The following is a 14,775-nucleotide window of genomic DNA, read 5'->3' on the forward strand; positions in this document are numbered from 1 at the left end:
GTGTGGATTTCAGAAATGGGATCTGCAGATATCTCTCTCCCATTATCTACTTTATGCTGCTCAGCAATCTGATCTTACTGGGTTGTCCAAACTGTGTCTCTTTGTCCCTCTTTTGGTAGAGACCAGGGTGCAAAATGTCACAGGGGTATTATAGTCTCCATCTTCTTCCTATTTAAGGGCTACAGTGTATCCTCTGTCATCCCTCTTTTAAGGAGGTACTTGTCTCACTGAATCCACACACACTGCACCTGTGTTGGTTCAGCCATCTCTGCAGAGAGATAGTGTCACTGGCCGGGGAGAGAGTTTGTCCATGTGAGTGCAGTGGAGAGACATGGTGGATGCAGAAGGGAGCATGAATAGCACTGCAACCTTCTCATATTTTCATATTCTTTGGTACTGTGTATGTTTTGAAACATAATGTTAGAACACCAACCATCCTGGTGTGTCAAACTATGCAAAGTAGAGAACAAACTCTGCTGATCTTAGTGGTGTAACCTCCCTGTGACACTTGTCAAGGTGACTGTTTATATGTAGCTACTTATAATCTTAGAAGGAGCATCTCCTTCCTTGTATGTTACTGTAGTTCAAATAAAGAAGATCTACAAGCAGAGAAGATGGTGTTTAAGGTTATGCCACCAAATGGCTACATCTTACGAAAAATAAATACCATTCACCTCTTCTATAACTCTGAAAGTCAGTAATGTAAGGATAACTTTAGTTCATTTCAGTTAGCAGTGTAGATTAGTAATTGTCACCTACATTGAATTACCTGCAAGTAAGGCATGTTTGTGGGACTGTGGTGCAGGAACCTGTGGCATGTGTGAGTCTTTCTGCTCTGATTCAGGCAGTCATGTCAAGAATTTGATCTCTTTTTTTGAGGAGAAAGGAGAGTATACATCTTAAACTTGGCTAAGAGAGTTTGCAGTTCAGGGAACAACAGGCTGCAGTACTTTCAAAGTAGTATGTGTCCACATTAAGCCATTCTTTGTTACTGTACAGGGTAAGTCATAAATAGTTTATTTGTTCCTTGGCGACTTCACATTTCATGTAAGAACAGAAGAAAACATATGCAATGGAATTTGTATGAGATCAATATTTAATCCCTGAAAATTACTTAGTAAATATCAAGGTTTCCCAAAAACCGGTGATCTCGTCAGTCCAAACAAACTTGCAAAGCTTAATAAAAAACTAGCCCTTGCAGCAATGTACACATAGACTTACTTACACTTACATACACATACTCTTATACAAGCACATGGGGTTATTGTGGCGGCTTCTCATTCTGTGCTGCAGAAGGCAGCATAGGTCTGTAAAATGAAGGCAGCTCCTTCCTCACAGCTATTGTATAGATAAGGAACAGGTACAGTAAATATGCAACAGGTGCATAAAGTTAATTAGTTTCTATGTCAGAATGCCATAGTCCCCAGGGTTGGGACCAAACAGCCATGTCTTCTTCATTTAAGGATTGGCATCTCAGATGTCTTCTATTCCGTGGACTTCCCTGAATTCCCTTGGAGTGCAGAATTTCAACTGGCTTGTTTGCAACATTGTTTTGTTAGAAAGAGGACTTTGCCCTTATTTTCAGTTAGCCTGGGGTTGAATGTGAAGTTGGAAAGCTGAAAGCGGAGTGTTAACCTCTTGATATAAACTCAGAAAAGCTTAGAAGAGAAAAATGCAGTTCAACCTATCAAGGATATGCAGCATCTTCTGTGGTTATTCCTTAGAGCTTTCCTAAGACATTTCTCAGCCCTGAAGCAAATGGGACAAGCAGTTGAGTGACAATTTCCCTTTGGGATGTTGTCTTATTTAGTGGACTTTTCTGGGCTTTTTTATTTGGTTGGATGGGGTTTTTTTATTGACTTAGGCAATGAAAGGTAACTGAGCAGCACTTAGCTTTTTTATCTGCTGTATTTCAACATTTGTCTATAGGGCTAATGAAAGGGTTGCTGGTCTGAAGAGGTTACATCACAAATACATGATGTGTGATAAGTTGCAGTTACACTGAGCTGTCTCTGCTACTCAAGTAACTTTCTGCATTTTAAAGGCCGTTACATTATGTTATGCTAAAGAGTTGAAGAGTACTGCCACCTAGTTCATCCTCCTACTCCAAAACAGGATCAGCTCTACTTATAGCATTGCTGACAGACACTTGTATAACCAGTCCTTAAAGATTTCCAGCAATGGGGACCTCACTGCCTTTCCAAGCGAATTTTCAGGCTGAATATTTCTGCAATATGAGATCATTACTTTCATCTCTTGCTGCTTGTGAATGTTGATGAACAGATTATTACCTAACTGTGCAGCAGCATTTTATGTCTTTGAAGCATGTTTTCATGCTTTCTGTTCTTTAGGCTGAGCAATCTATGTTCTCTCAGTCTTTTCTTATAATTTGTGTTACCTAGACATCTGCTTGTTCTCATTGCTCCCCAGTGATCTCCAGTTGCCTCACATCTTTCTTGAGGTGTGAAAAGGGTACTTCAACCTAGCCAACATCACAGTGTCGAGTAGGGCAGAAGGATGTCATTCCATGTGCATTCCAATGGTTCGTCCCAGAGTGGTGCTTGTTTAGGTTAAAGCAGCACAGTGACATCACAGGTTCACCTTCAGCTCATGATTCTGTGTGGTCCTTAGGTGCTTTGTGTAGTGATACTGTATATCTAGTGCTTCCCCATCCTCTGTGCATGCAGACTGTTGTTCTTGGCTAAATACAGCAGCTTTCACTTGGTCTGGTTGTCAGAATTATTCAGCTTTTTCAGTTTGTCAGGATTATTCCAATCTTGTCTCCAGTTATGCTTACTGTTTTACCCAGCTTAATGTAATATGCCAGTTAACAAACACTTCTGCTGCCTCACCTATTCCATTAGTGAAAATATTGCATCTCCAGGAGTCAGGTTGAAGAACCCTGCAAGAATGATCCTTCAGATTTGGCTGAACTGTGGATAAATCCTCCCAGAAACAACTCATTGTTGACAACTACTGCAACCATTTGCAATATCACCTTTTTGTAGTAATCACCAGTATGGATCACCAATTTTCTCATCTACATTATGCAGTTCCCTCCAACGTAAAACATTTTGGGAGACAGGTTTTTACTACCTAATTTTATTAATTGGATTTAGTATTTTTCTTTTTTTTTATTATAATGTTTAAATTATTTTCCTAAGGTTTTTCAGGTTTGTCTGAAAAACAAATTGCTTGGAGATGCCAATGTATCCTTGTTTTGTGACAAGTTGATCTTAGACCATTTTTTCTTATCTGGTTTAGCTGACTGTGAAAATATGTGCCATATGCATATACACACACCCCCACAAACACCTACCCCCCCAGTGTTTGCTAATTCCTGGAATTTATTGTTTTATTTATTGATTGATTGATTATTGATTTATTAGCCTGTTAGCCCTTTATAGATGGAAATTCGGTTGTTTTGACTAGATTTGCTCAATACATCCATGTTTTCTATTTTTTTACTTTTTGTTTCCATTGTGTGCTTTCAAGTCATTTCATTAGCTGCACCAGTCTTTCTGGGAGATTAAAGTAGAAGCAAATGGTCTGTAGTTTCTATGGCTTCCTAGGGTTTTTTTTCACTTTTTCAAAAATAAGCACTCTGACCTTTTCCAAACATTTTTTACCTTACTTGACCTCTACCAACTCTCAAAGACAACTGATAGCAGCTCTGATATTTGTTCTACTCATTCCTAAAATATCTTAGGGCAAGGTTCATGTCTTGGGCAATTTGAGAACATTTGGTTTACTCTGGTGCTCCCTGTGTATTCCCTGTTCTCTGCTGAAATCTCATTCCTTCTTTGCTGATATTAATTCCTGCTAGTGGGAGAATCACTTGGCTTTTTTTGTAGAGTCATAGCAAAACTGTATTTTGATCTTCCTAGTGTAATATCTCAATGTCTTTCTTTCCTTTCTTGAGTGGCAGACCAATAATTTAATTGTACTCATGGAATCATGCATCCCATTTTGTGCCCTGACTTTTTAGTCTTCATGTCCACATGATGTTTTATTGCATGATGCTCTTATTATCTTACTGTAAGAGGTGTTCACTATACCTACCTCTGATCACATTCACATTTTTATCTTCATGAAGAGTAACCACAATATTAAGGCTGCAACATACCAAACATGGCAGCTAGAGTTTTCCAAACTAATGTTCATTTGACAGCTGTAACAGCTCTGGCCAGTGCACCTCATTGGCATATGTTGTCATCTTTTGGCTACTTTCAATAGTGTTGGGACCTTTTCCCCATCATTACATTCAAAACCTCACCTACAAGGTCTGGACTCTCTGTGTGTTATGGTCCAAATGTATTACCTGTATAAATGGGATCTACCAAGAGAAATGTTGAACGGCCAGAGTGTTTTCCTGTGTGTTAACAGTAGTTTAATCTGCTGGCCAATAGTTATCCTTACTTTGAGGACTTTTTCTGAGTTGTCTTCCCAAGGCAGCAGCTGTCAGAAAAACGATGAGAACAGGTTTCTTGTGACCATCTGTGTGGAACCACTCTATCCTCAGGGAGGGAAAGTGGGGAATTTCTGCATCTCCAAAACAAATCCAGTTAGCCAGATTAAGGCTCATAAAACCTGACATTTCTGAAAGGAAAAGTATCATACGGACTGTAAGGAAATATTAAAACAACACTTGATTGCACAAGTGGCTGCAGAATTTTCACCAGCTTTGACATGTACTGTAAGCAGTCCCATTGAGAATCCCCCTATATTTGCACACACAGAGCTACAAATATTTTTAAGTTGCCTTCTAGTGCTGCAGGCTGGCCAGGGGGGCAGGGCAGGTGTTTTTAATAAATTGATTTTCCTAAAAAAAAAAAAAAAAAAAAAAAAAGTGGGCCAGTGATTTCTCTTAACCTCTGCTTTCAATTTTAAAGTCCCTCTTGTCTTCTAGTCTCAGGTTAACTCATGTCTTCCTTCTCCATTCTTCTTCTCACCATTCCATTTTCTCCTGTTTTCTCTTGGGTTTAGTTTGCCACTAAACAAGCAGCATATCTGGTTATCCTGTTGTTGGCTCTTCACTGTTCCTGACCAGTCTACTCTATATGGGATGAGTTGCTGTCTTCTGCCATGGCCTATTTTGTTTCCAGAACTACTGTACAACTTGCAGAAAAGAAAGGTGACTGGAAATGTGTGTATGGGAAGAGTAACCTGAAAGAAGGGCAACTCAGAGGGTCTTCACCTGCACTTACATAAGTTCCCTCTCTCTGTCAATTTGCTATTTGACCTTGGCAAAGTCATTTAGGTTTTTGGTCTGAGTCCAGAGCCACATTCCTCTTTACTTCAACTCTCAACAAGTGTAGAGGGAACTTAAACATCTAGCTCCTAGGCCTGGTGCAGACAAAACCACTAATCTCAGTGATGAATCCTCTACAAGTGCCCAAAACAGAATTCAGACCTTCCCATGCACTTGTCTGCTATCTAACTTTGCAGACTCTGGTTTCTGCTAGTACTCAGCGGAGATACATCTGAACCAGCTGTCACTCCCATCCATCTTCATTTCTTAGGAGAATGAATTGTTTTAAATTCTCATATAAATTCTCTTTTTACTCAATTATTAAATATGTTTTAATTTGACAGCAATGTTATTTTTAGTAATACTTTTTGTAGTCCTTAGTATTAACATCTAGTTGGTGGAAAAAACTGCTAAATATTTATACTTCTCGTCTTTGATCTTTCACTCAGAAGAACTGACAAGGTATCACACTTAACATTTTTATTATAAATATTGTAGATAGCATTTGAAAGACTCCAGATTCACCTCTCTTGTTGGATTTGTTCAGATTATTGAGATGGGTTGTCACTCATAAGTACAGGTGGCATTTCAGCTGCCAGTGGTTGCAAAATTTCGAGTGATACGGTGGCACCTAATGACCACTAGTGGAACCATTAATATTACTGTTTGAAAGATGTATGACCAGGGTTTCCTCTATCCTCTTATTTGCACACTGGGGCTCAGAGGGAGATGAATATGATGTCTTTGCACAAGAAGCAACAGCAACTCTGCAAACACTGTGTCTTCAGATTCCTCGAAACAGAGACAGGTTGTGTCCCTTATCTGATCTGGTACTAGCCGGTTGCCCTGGAAGGGCACAGGGGGTTGTGAATGAGATACCCAAGTCATGAAATTCTACCAGTACAACAGAGCCTGTTGCTGCCAGAGATACCTTCTTGTACCACTAAATTACCAGGGATTTAGGAGGTCAGGAAAAATGTGGAAAAAATGGGAGAGCCGTCAATGACAGAAAATATGTTGATTTGTTGTTGTTTTACTCACTTAAAATGTGAATTTTTCTTTAACAATTTTCTGGCTGGTAGCCAAAATGCTTCAGCTGCCAGTTCTACCAGGACTTCCAGGTAGTGCTTGCTTCTGTTCTCCTCAGTATGTCAGTATCAGCTATGTCAGCCAAGTTTCTTTCCAGAAAGAGGACATGATCCATCATAGGAATTTTTTGCCTTGATCTCTCATGGGAAATGTAGTCCTGCCAAGGTTTCTGAACTAAACAGGGAAGGAGAAAGTCAAGGAGCTTAGATGCCAGTTCTCATGAGACACAGTATCAAATCGAGTTATTTTGTACATTTTTTTGCTCAGTTAGAGAATGTTTAAGTCTCCAATGGTCAATTTTTTAACAACAAATAACAAAAAGTATTACCCCTTGTATTTTGTTTTGATGAAAAGAAGATTAGACTTCGAAAAGCCTTTGGCATGGAAACTTTTGAGTCAAACCTAGGGAAAGTGAAGCAAAATAAACCCCTGTGCTGAACACAGAACAGGTATTGTATTCTGTCCTGTCTGATGCTGAGACTATTTATTTTTCTCTCTTACTTTCAGCATCCAATTATTTTTCTATGTTTAGTACATAAAATTAAGTGTCTCAAATATTTTACCAAGCAACCTTCTCTTATTTGCCTCCGCAATGGGTAGAAGTTATTTCACTGGATTTTGTGTATGTGTGTTTGTATCAGAAAGTTTGCTTTTCTCTATCTTTATTCCTGTCATAGTGATAATGCTGAGGAAAATGTAGGTTTTTGTACCCCATTCCAAGTCTCACATGTTTGCACACATTCTGGTTTTTATGTGCGTGCCCACTACTGCATGGATTTCTTTCATGGCTGAAGGGCTCAGCCTTGGGAAATTGAGAGATCATCCCATGCATGGTGTTGAATTTATCTGGCATGATGAGTGCTCTGGGGTTACTATGCTGACAAGGCAAGTCTTGAAGATATTCAGCCTCTAGCCTACTCTTGAATCTTCCTGGATTTAGAGTGGGATTTGCAACGGACTCACTCGATGGACTGGTAAGCCCCTAAAAGTGGAGGAGACCCAGTGTGAACTGAGTGCACAAAGTTCATCTTACAAGAGGGGTAACTCTCAGTCACATCCAACTTTCAATCCACATGAAATGGATTCCTCAGTATTGGCATGGATCAGATATGATGAAAATTTCTGTCACCTGTGTTTAGTAGATGATTTCACCAAAGAGACAGAGATAGGACAAGCAGTCATCACCGATGGTGAAATCCATCCCCTTGAGAACTGTTTTCATACCTGCTTTACCACCACTGATCATTGTTTTCTTCAAGGAATCAATGAGTTATTGTCTTTAAAAAAAAAAGAAAAAACCCAATCCCAAATTCCTTGACTTAGCAGTTTTTTTCTGCCCTTCGGTGGCAGCAAAAGTGTGTATCACAATTAGCTTATGATCCTGTGGGTACTCTGGATTTTCTTTTAGTATAATGGAGAATGGTACTTCTTCACCCTAGTGATATTTCATTGTTGTCTGCATGTAATAGATTCCATTACTGTTGGTGCTGTGAGGCTTAAGAGCTTTTTAATTGGAAGTGCTTGGATCTGAGATGGGTTGACATTATCTTTGGCTGGTTACTGACACTACTGTAACAGTGCACAAGGGAAATACTCTCTCAGTTTCTTGTGTGACTGAACCTGTTTACAAAAGTTTAGCAGAAAAGACCCCTGCGCTGCTCACATTAGTTCTTTCGCTGACCTGTGTCAACAAACCAAGGTGATCTGTTGGAGTGAAAAAAGGTCGCTAGAGGCCAAAGTGCTGGGCCAAAGCACAAGTAATTGCTTGAACTGTTTCACAAAACATTTAGTGAGTACATCTTACAGCCAGGTGACTTCCTCTTTCAAGTGTTGCCTATGAAATATTTTTTTTCAATATTTATCTATTTGTATCTCTTCCTGCATGCAAGAAATAAGTTGATAGGTTTAGGCAGAAAAAGGAAGTCATGATCAAAGCTTTCTAATGAATCCATTGTGTTTTGAATACTGGACGATGGCTTAGATCTTACACATGGCCATCTACCAGTGTCTCAGTGACTGAGAAGCTGAAAAGTTTCCAAGTGCTTTCATTTTTCATCCACCTTTCACTATCTTAAGTAGAAGGTGTTATTTATGTTCTTTGTCATTATATCCCATACCGTGCTCTTTATCTCTCTCAGTAATCTGGCTATTAACAGAATTTTGATTTTTTTTCCTACATGAGGAGAGAAGCTTAAAATGGAATTAATAGTAAAGAAAGAATGAAAAGGTCAAGCAGGCTCAGGCTTTGGTATTCAGATACAGATTTCACCAAGTCCAGTTAGAAAAGAGCAAAAAGTCCACTACTTCCTCAGTTTTGTGAAAGAAAAGAACAGTATTTCAGTCCAACTGTATGTCAGTGAATATACATCTCTTTCTAAGTGACCACCAAGAAAATCCACAGTGGTCAAATAATGTTCACAGTCTCAACATGCTTATGTTGACCTAAACTATCTTTGAACCATCCTTCTGTCAGATATCAGCTGGAAGAGAGGTGCAATAGAAATGACCATTTTCTGCTTTCCATGTGTTTAAAACAATCCATTCTTCTGGAGGTGATGCCTTTCACTGGCATCAAAATCACCTTAAACAAAACATGTCCCTTTTAAAGAATATGATGTGTATACAATATGCTTTTCCAGAGAGATGAAGTATTAGCATTTGAAAGGACTGATGAGAATGCATATTTAGGAAAGACCTTTGTTCAGAGAATTACTGCTATATTCTATGTGCCTATCACCGTGGTAATTGAATTATTTGCTACTGACATAAGGTATACAGCAGAAGCCTTTTGCCATTTTCCATGATGTACTTCTTAGCAAAGAGTGCCACTTGTCGATTTAAGATTTATAGTAGGATATTTTAGCAGTTATGTCTACTATCATAGAGATGGATGTGGTTTGAAAGCATGAAACAAAAAGGAACAGGTAATTAATTGCATCTCCTTCTTGCAGTTTAATATTCCTCCCCATTTCCACTTAAAATGTGAACCATTCTGGAACTGTTGGAGCCACAAAGCAAAACCAAAGCTGTGCTCTCCGCATGGCTTTTTCTACTAGGATACTACTAATACGAAACAGTGTTTTCGTTTCTTCCCAGCACCACCACTTTCAGGACACTGGTGCAAACAAAACAAGCCTTTCTCTTCGTTGAGGTCATTCCATGCATGCTCAGAGCATGATGTGATCTCTGTGAAGGGTGTAGCGGTCACTGAGTACTGTGTGAAGGTTTATGCAAGGGAATTACTTGATTAATCTTTTGGAGGGTTTTTAGGATACAAACTGCCAGGGCAGGAATTGGGAGACCCTCAAAGAACCTCATTAACACGACTCACTAAACAGAGAGAGAATAATCTCAAATATTTGTGCTACCATATGCGTAGATCTTTCATTTTAAATAGTATTCTGTAGGAAAAGGTGCAATAATAGGTATGGTGGTGAGTAGTACTGCTTAGTGAACTGCTCAGCATATGAAAGAGATGGTACTCTTTTTTGCTCCTTCATGCTGTGGGTGATTGTCTCCTCTAGTTTTCTGTTCCTCAAAGTAAATCCAGCTTTCTAGAAAAGTGTGTGGTTCTGTGTTGTTCTCACCACAAAAGAGCAGGGATAACCTCCCTACAGAAGTCTCTGTGCTTTCTTTAAGGCAAATGGAGAGTAAAACACAGTTAAACAGTAGGGATTTTCCCCACTCACTGCTGCCCATTTTATCTCCCTCTTCCAGTACAGGATGGAGAAGTTTTCATTCTTGTTACAGTATTGCATGTAGAAGAGACAAATGCCAATGCCAGGCATTTATTCTGTATGCAACATTTTGGTTACCAAATGACTCTGGGATTAGTCTCATATAATGACTGAGACAGGTTCCCCTGTAAGGGTGTTTAAGTGCTTTGCTGTTGGTAGCTTCTAGACAAGTAGCATTTAAAAGCATCCCTCTGTGGTTTTCCATGAAGGGAAAGCTAACACACATGTATTAATTTTTGTTGCCTAACACACCCTTTCATTATAGCCCTAGTGCCAGTGTTTCATGTTGCTTTCATGTTGGTTTTATTAGACTAGGGGCAGACTAAGGCCCCTTAATTTCTTGTTATGTTTAGATATCAAGCTGAAATATCCAAACGTACACAATGACCTTCAGGTTGACCCCATGCCGTGACTCTGACCTGGCAGGGAGCAGCTCCCTAGCGCGTGGAGGCAGCTGCGTGACAGTCCTGAAAAACGTGAGGCAAAGCTGTTTCCTCCCAAAATCATACAAAAGAGCATTAGGCATTGTTTCACTCCAGTGTTTGTTCATGGTCCGTATCTTGTTTCCTCCCGTGGCGTCAGAATAAATCCCTGTCTTCCTTTTCCCTTTGAGCAGTGCTTCACTGTATTCCCTGCGTTTCATTACCTGAAAGCCGCAGGCTGGTGCAGAGGAGACTTGTGACACTAAGATCAGCTGAAGCCTAATGGAGAGGAGTCTGCGTGACTGCAAACCGCGTGGACTTGTCTGGCGGTGCAGTTTAGGCAAATAAAGCCCAGTGTGCTCACTGCTAAGCTCCTAAATGGGTTTTTTTCTTTTACCCAGTGAAGCTGCTGTTCTAGGGTTTGGCCTCAAAATTTTCTTTCTCAGGATAGAGAGCTACAGCTTCCGTATTGTCAGGCTGCAGCATGACATGCAGCAGAGAGTTCATTATGCATTAGCAGAGCCATCTTTAAGATAGGCAAACACTCTATGGCTCTGCAGAACAAAAGAAAAGCAAGAAAGGGAATGAGCAAAGGTAGTATTTGCTGACAATAATTTTTTTTCAGTTGCAGCTCATGGCAGGGATTAATCACAGTGTCTCAGTATTTTATTTGGGAGTGGGAGGGGTGGAAGTATTAGGGGAAGGAAGAGAGACAAGAAGTATTCTTCCCCATCTGCTTTGAAAGGTTAATATTAGAACTCTGGAAACAATGCTTAAGGTTTTGAAACTTACAATGTGCCTTTTCTTGAAATAGCATTGAACCATTATACTCTTCCTTTCTAATTAGTAACAAAGATGCAAATAAACCAAGCTAAAAGGTGGGAGAAAAATGTAGCATCCAATATTGCATCCACATGAGTTCTTGTGTAGCCAGCCATGTGTAGTTACAACTTCATTTTTTGCCTATAATTAAATTTAGATTAATTACATTTAATGCAATCCTCATTTTATTTCTCCCGCACCAATGCTTAACTTCTAATGCAGCTAACAGAACTCTAGTCCTGTGTTGTTCTGTAAGACCTCCACACTTTCCTAATTTAAATACCTCCTAAAGCTGCTGGTTTTCCACAACACCCACAAGAAACTATCATCCCATTCTGGCATATTTCATTTGCCTCGTGAATGAATGGCTCTCTGGGATGGATGGAGAGGGGATACAGAAACACGTGAGTCAGGATTAATTGTCACCTTCAGTTAACTATGACCAGTGAAGAAACAATGTTGTAGATACTCCTATATCAGCTTACACCTACATTAAGCAAACTTGTGTTTACATCACATTAAAATAAAATAAATATATATCCCCCCAATGGAGCCCCTGGTGGTCTAGGGGGTAAAGGCGCCGCGCTATCACCGCGGAGACCCGGGTTCGATTCCCGGTCAGGGCCACTCCCGGGCAGGTGGGGCTCGTTAGCCCTTAAAGGCAACCCACCTACGTCCTAAGGACCTCACTGCCACCGTCCAAGCTCGCTTGGCCCCGGCAGATGAACCTTAGGATTAAAGGGTGGGCTCAGTTCCGCGCACACTGTGTCTCACCTAAAAAATCCAATGCGCAGGCTGGAAGGTGGAAAGACCTTCCCCGGATCTTCGCTCGCGAAGACTGGCCATTATTATTTATATTCCCAATATTTACCAGACTTCAGGATCAAGCCTGTGACCGTACACCTTCTAAAGAGATTTTCAGCCAAAGCAATTTGCAGATGTTTTTTATGAGGTGTATTACTGTAACACCTTTAAAAACTGAAATACTGGCAGCTGTAGTGATGTTTGCCAGCCTGGTTTTGGAAATTGCTTCTGTTGAGCCCCGATTCATTATCCCTCTGTCTCATTCAAAGTTCTTACTGACGATGTAGCATCTGGCCAATCCCTTGTTATTCCATTTACTTGCTTCCCCCAGGTCTGCCTTCTCGACTGCTTTGCGGAGGTGGAGCAGAGCAGAGCTACACCTTCCCGGCAGTTACACCTCCCCTTCTTTTCTCCAGGATCACTTTTCTACAGCATTTAACCTGCACACAGGGAAAGCTCTTGGCTGGCTTTTAGCAGTTAACTGCAGTCAGCTTAACACTTTATGAAATGCGTTTGCCCTTTCCAATGCCAGCCAGATTTAACTTGCTTTATCTTCAGAACACACAAAAGAAGGAGGAATGCTTTAATTTGAAGTAACCTTTTTTGTTGTAAACTGCCAGTGGGAGCAGGGCAAGCTTCCCACCCATGTCGAGTGGAACAGCTATTCTGAGGTAAAAACTAATTGTATCAAATAGCTATTGTGAGGTAAAAACTATCTGTGCCTGGTTTTAGTAGGATTTGAGGTTAAAATTAATATCTTGAGAATTGTCTTTGTCTATGAACACTTACAATCTTAGTTCTAATCAAATAGTCGTAATAAACATGGTTTCTAACATGAAACAATTTCAGGACAGAGATGACCCAAAGCTTGCTGAATGCCTTTGTGTGCTATTAAATGCAGAGTTCTGCCAGTCTGGGAGCTCCTTCTCCCTGGCACTTGATCTCTGGTTTCCTATTATTTTTCCCCTCAGATTTTCTCTCTTTCACTGAAGTGACTGTTTACCTTTGAAAGAAGAAGCTGTGTGGGCTCCATTTGAAACTAAAAAGTATGCCAGAACTACCAGTTAAATTCAGTAACACAAGCACTCCAATTACAGAGATGCCCTTGCAAGAGCTAGGTACTCCAGCCTGCTTTTCATGGAGAGCAAGATTTTTTTTTCACTCTTACTCACAGGTTTGTCCTGTGTTTTCATTAATTTGTCTGCCTAACCAGCAACTCATAAATAGTTTTTGCCCCCATCATACCCTCTTCACTATTCCTTTTCCCTGTTCTCCTTTGTCTTTTTCTTTCCATAGTACAGGGTAAGAAATCTTGCACTGCTGTTTGGTGCTCCACTTTGGGAGTGATGACTGCCTTCATCCTCCATCTCTGTCCTTCTCCCACAAATGGATACTTGGTCATCACAATACTTCAGATGCATTTCATTCCTGTTTCTAATTTCCAGTGAAGGCAAAGAAATGAGAAAGAAATGTTGTACTCTGTTTTGCAGCTGTTCATTCAGTCTCCTTCCCCAGGCTGAGGCCGGGATGGTAAGGCTATGAGATGCCCCACGTCAGCTGGCAATGCCACGCTCCAGCGCACAGAGGTTGCACGGTGTTTTCCTTATGCCCATCACCACCAGCCCCACTGATCTGAGCTGGGTGTGTGTGCCCAGTGCTCCCTCAAATAGCCCCATTAGCACTGAAATGAGACAGTGAGATAGATGTGGTGTCAGCAGCAGATCAGTGGTGTTAGTAAGCACAGCCCTCCTCCTGGGATTGTTTGCTCTGGTAAGAAGCTCCCCGACTGCAATAAAAGTTGAGATATAAGGTGGACTTCAGCAAAGGCCTCTGCAAAAATTAAAATTCAGCTCAGTCCCACCTCTCTGGACTGTGTATTTTAGCATTAAGGTGATTTTCAAGCAACAGGAACAAAATTAGACCACAAATAAAAATGATCCAGAGGGTAAGTGTTTGGCCTCTTGTATTTGCATTTGTAGGCACATGTATTTATGAGTCCTCTTTTGGTTTATGTTTTGTAGGACGAAGAAGGTCAGCCATTGCTACCGGATCGTTTACCGCCACCCAGAGAGGACTTTGACGCAGGACGAGGTGCATCGCATCCATCGAGCTATTGAAGAGTCAGCAGTTCGAGAACTTGGGGTTGAGGGCAGGTTCTAGAACTGCTGGTCTGAAACCCTCATGGTGGTTGCTTTTTTCTTTCTTTCTTTTCTCTTTTTATTTCTCTTTTCGGGGTTTTAGGTTGCAAGTAAAGAGAGGGGTTTTGTGACTGAACGTAGAACATGGAAAGCGATTGATAAATGGGCAGTGGTAAAACTAGCAGGTAATAAACATTACTACTGAGAAATCATTGACGAAGCGCTGGTGCTTTATTTTAAGAAATGGGGGAACAGCAGTAATGTAAGATTTCCCTCCTGTTACGATAAGAAATACACTGCCCGGTGGTTTTCTGTGTTGTTAATTGGTCCCTGGGTTCCATTAAACCGTAAATACTTGGCATTATTTCTGTGTTGACAGGATCTTCTGTCTGTGTAACAAGTGAAGCAAATCAGAGACATAGATTAGCTCAGGGAAGAATAACCCATCTTGCTGCCCACCCCCCTTTTTTTTTAAATAAGAAATGTCAGATTTTCCTTCAAGAAGCCTTCCA

At 40.5% G+C, this 14,775-nt stretch overlaps 1 protein-coding gene across 5 annotated transcripts in view; it reads left to right on the top strand.

The window, feature by feature from the left end:
* Positions 1-14,475, top strand: part of FARS2 (phenylalanyl-tRNA synthetase 2, mitochondrial) — a 236,499-nt gene extending 222,024 nt beyond the window's left edge. For all 5 annotated transcript variants that reach the window (XM_050323188.1, XM_050323225.1, XM_050323217.1 and 2 more), the window contains one exon: positions 14,147-14,475. In XM_050323188.1, coding sequence (XP_050179145.1) covers positions 14,147-14,285 — 139 coding nt within the window. In that variant the 3' untranslated portion in view covers positions 14,286-14,475. The remainder of the gene's footprint in view (positions 1-14,146) is intronic.
* The last annotated feature ends 300 nt before the right edge of the window (positions 14,476-14,775 follow it).

Source organism: Myiozetetes cayanensis, unplaced genomic scaffold (genome assembly GCF_022539395.1).
Source record: "Myiozetetes cayanensis isolate MyiCay16 unplaced genomic scaffold, myiCay2020 scf1, whole genome shotgun sequence".
Lineage (NCBI taxonomy): Eukaryota > Metazoa > Chordata > Aves > Passeriformes > Tyrannidae > Myiozetetes > Myiozetetes cayanensis.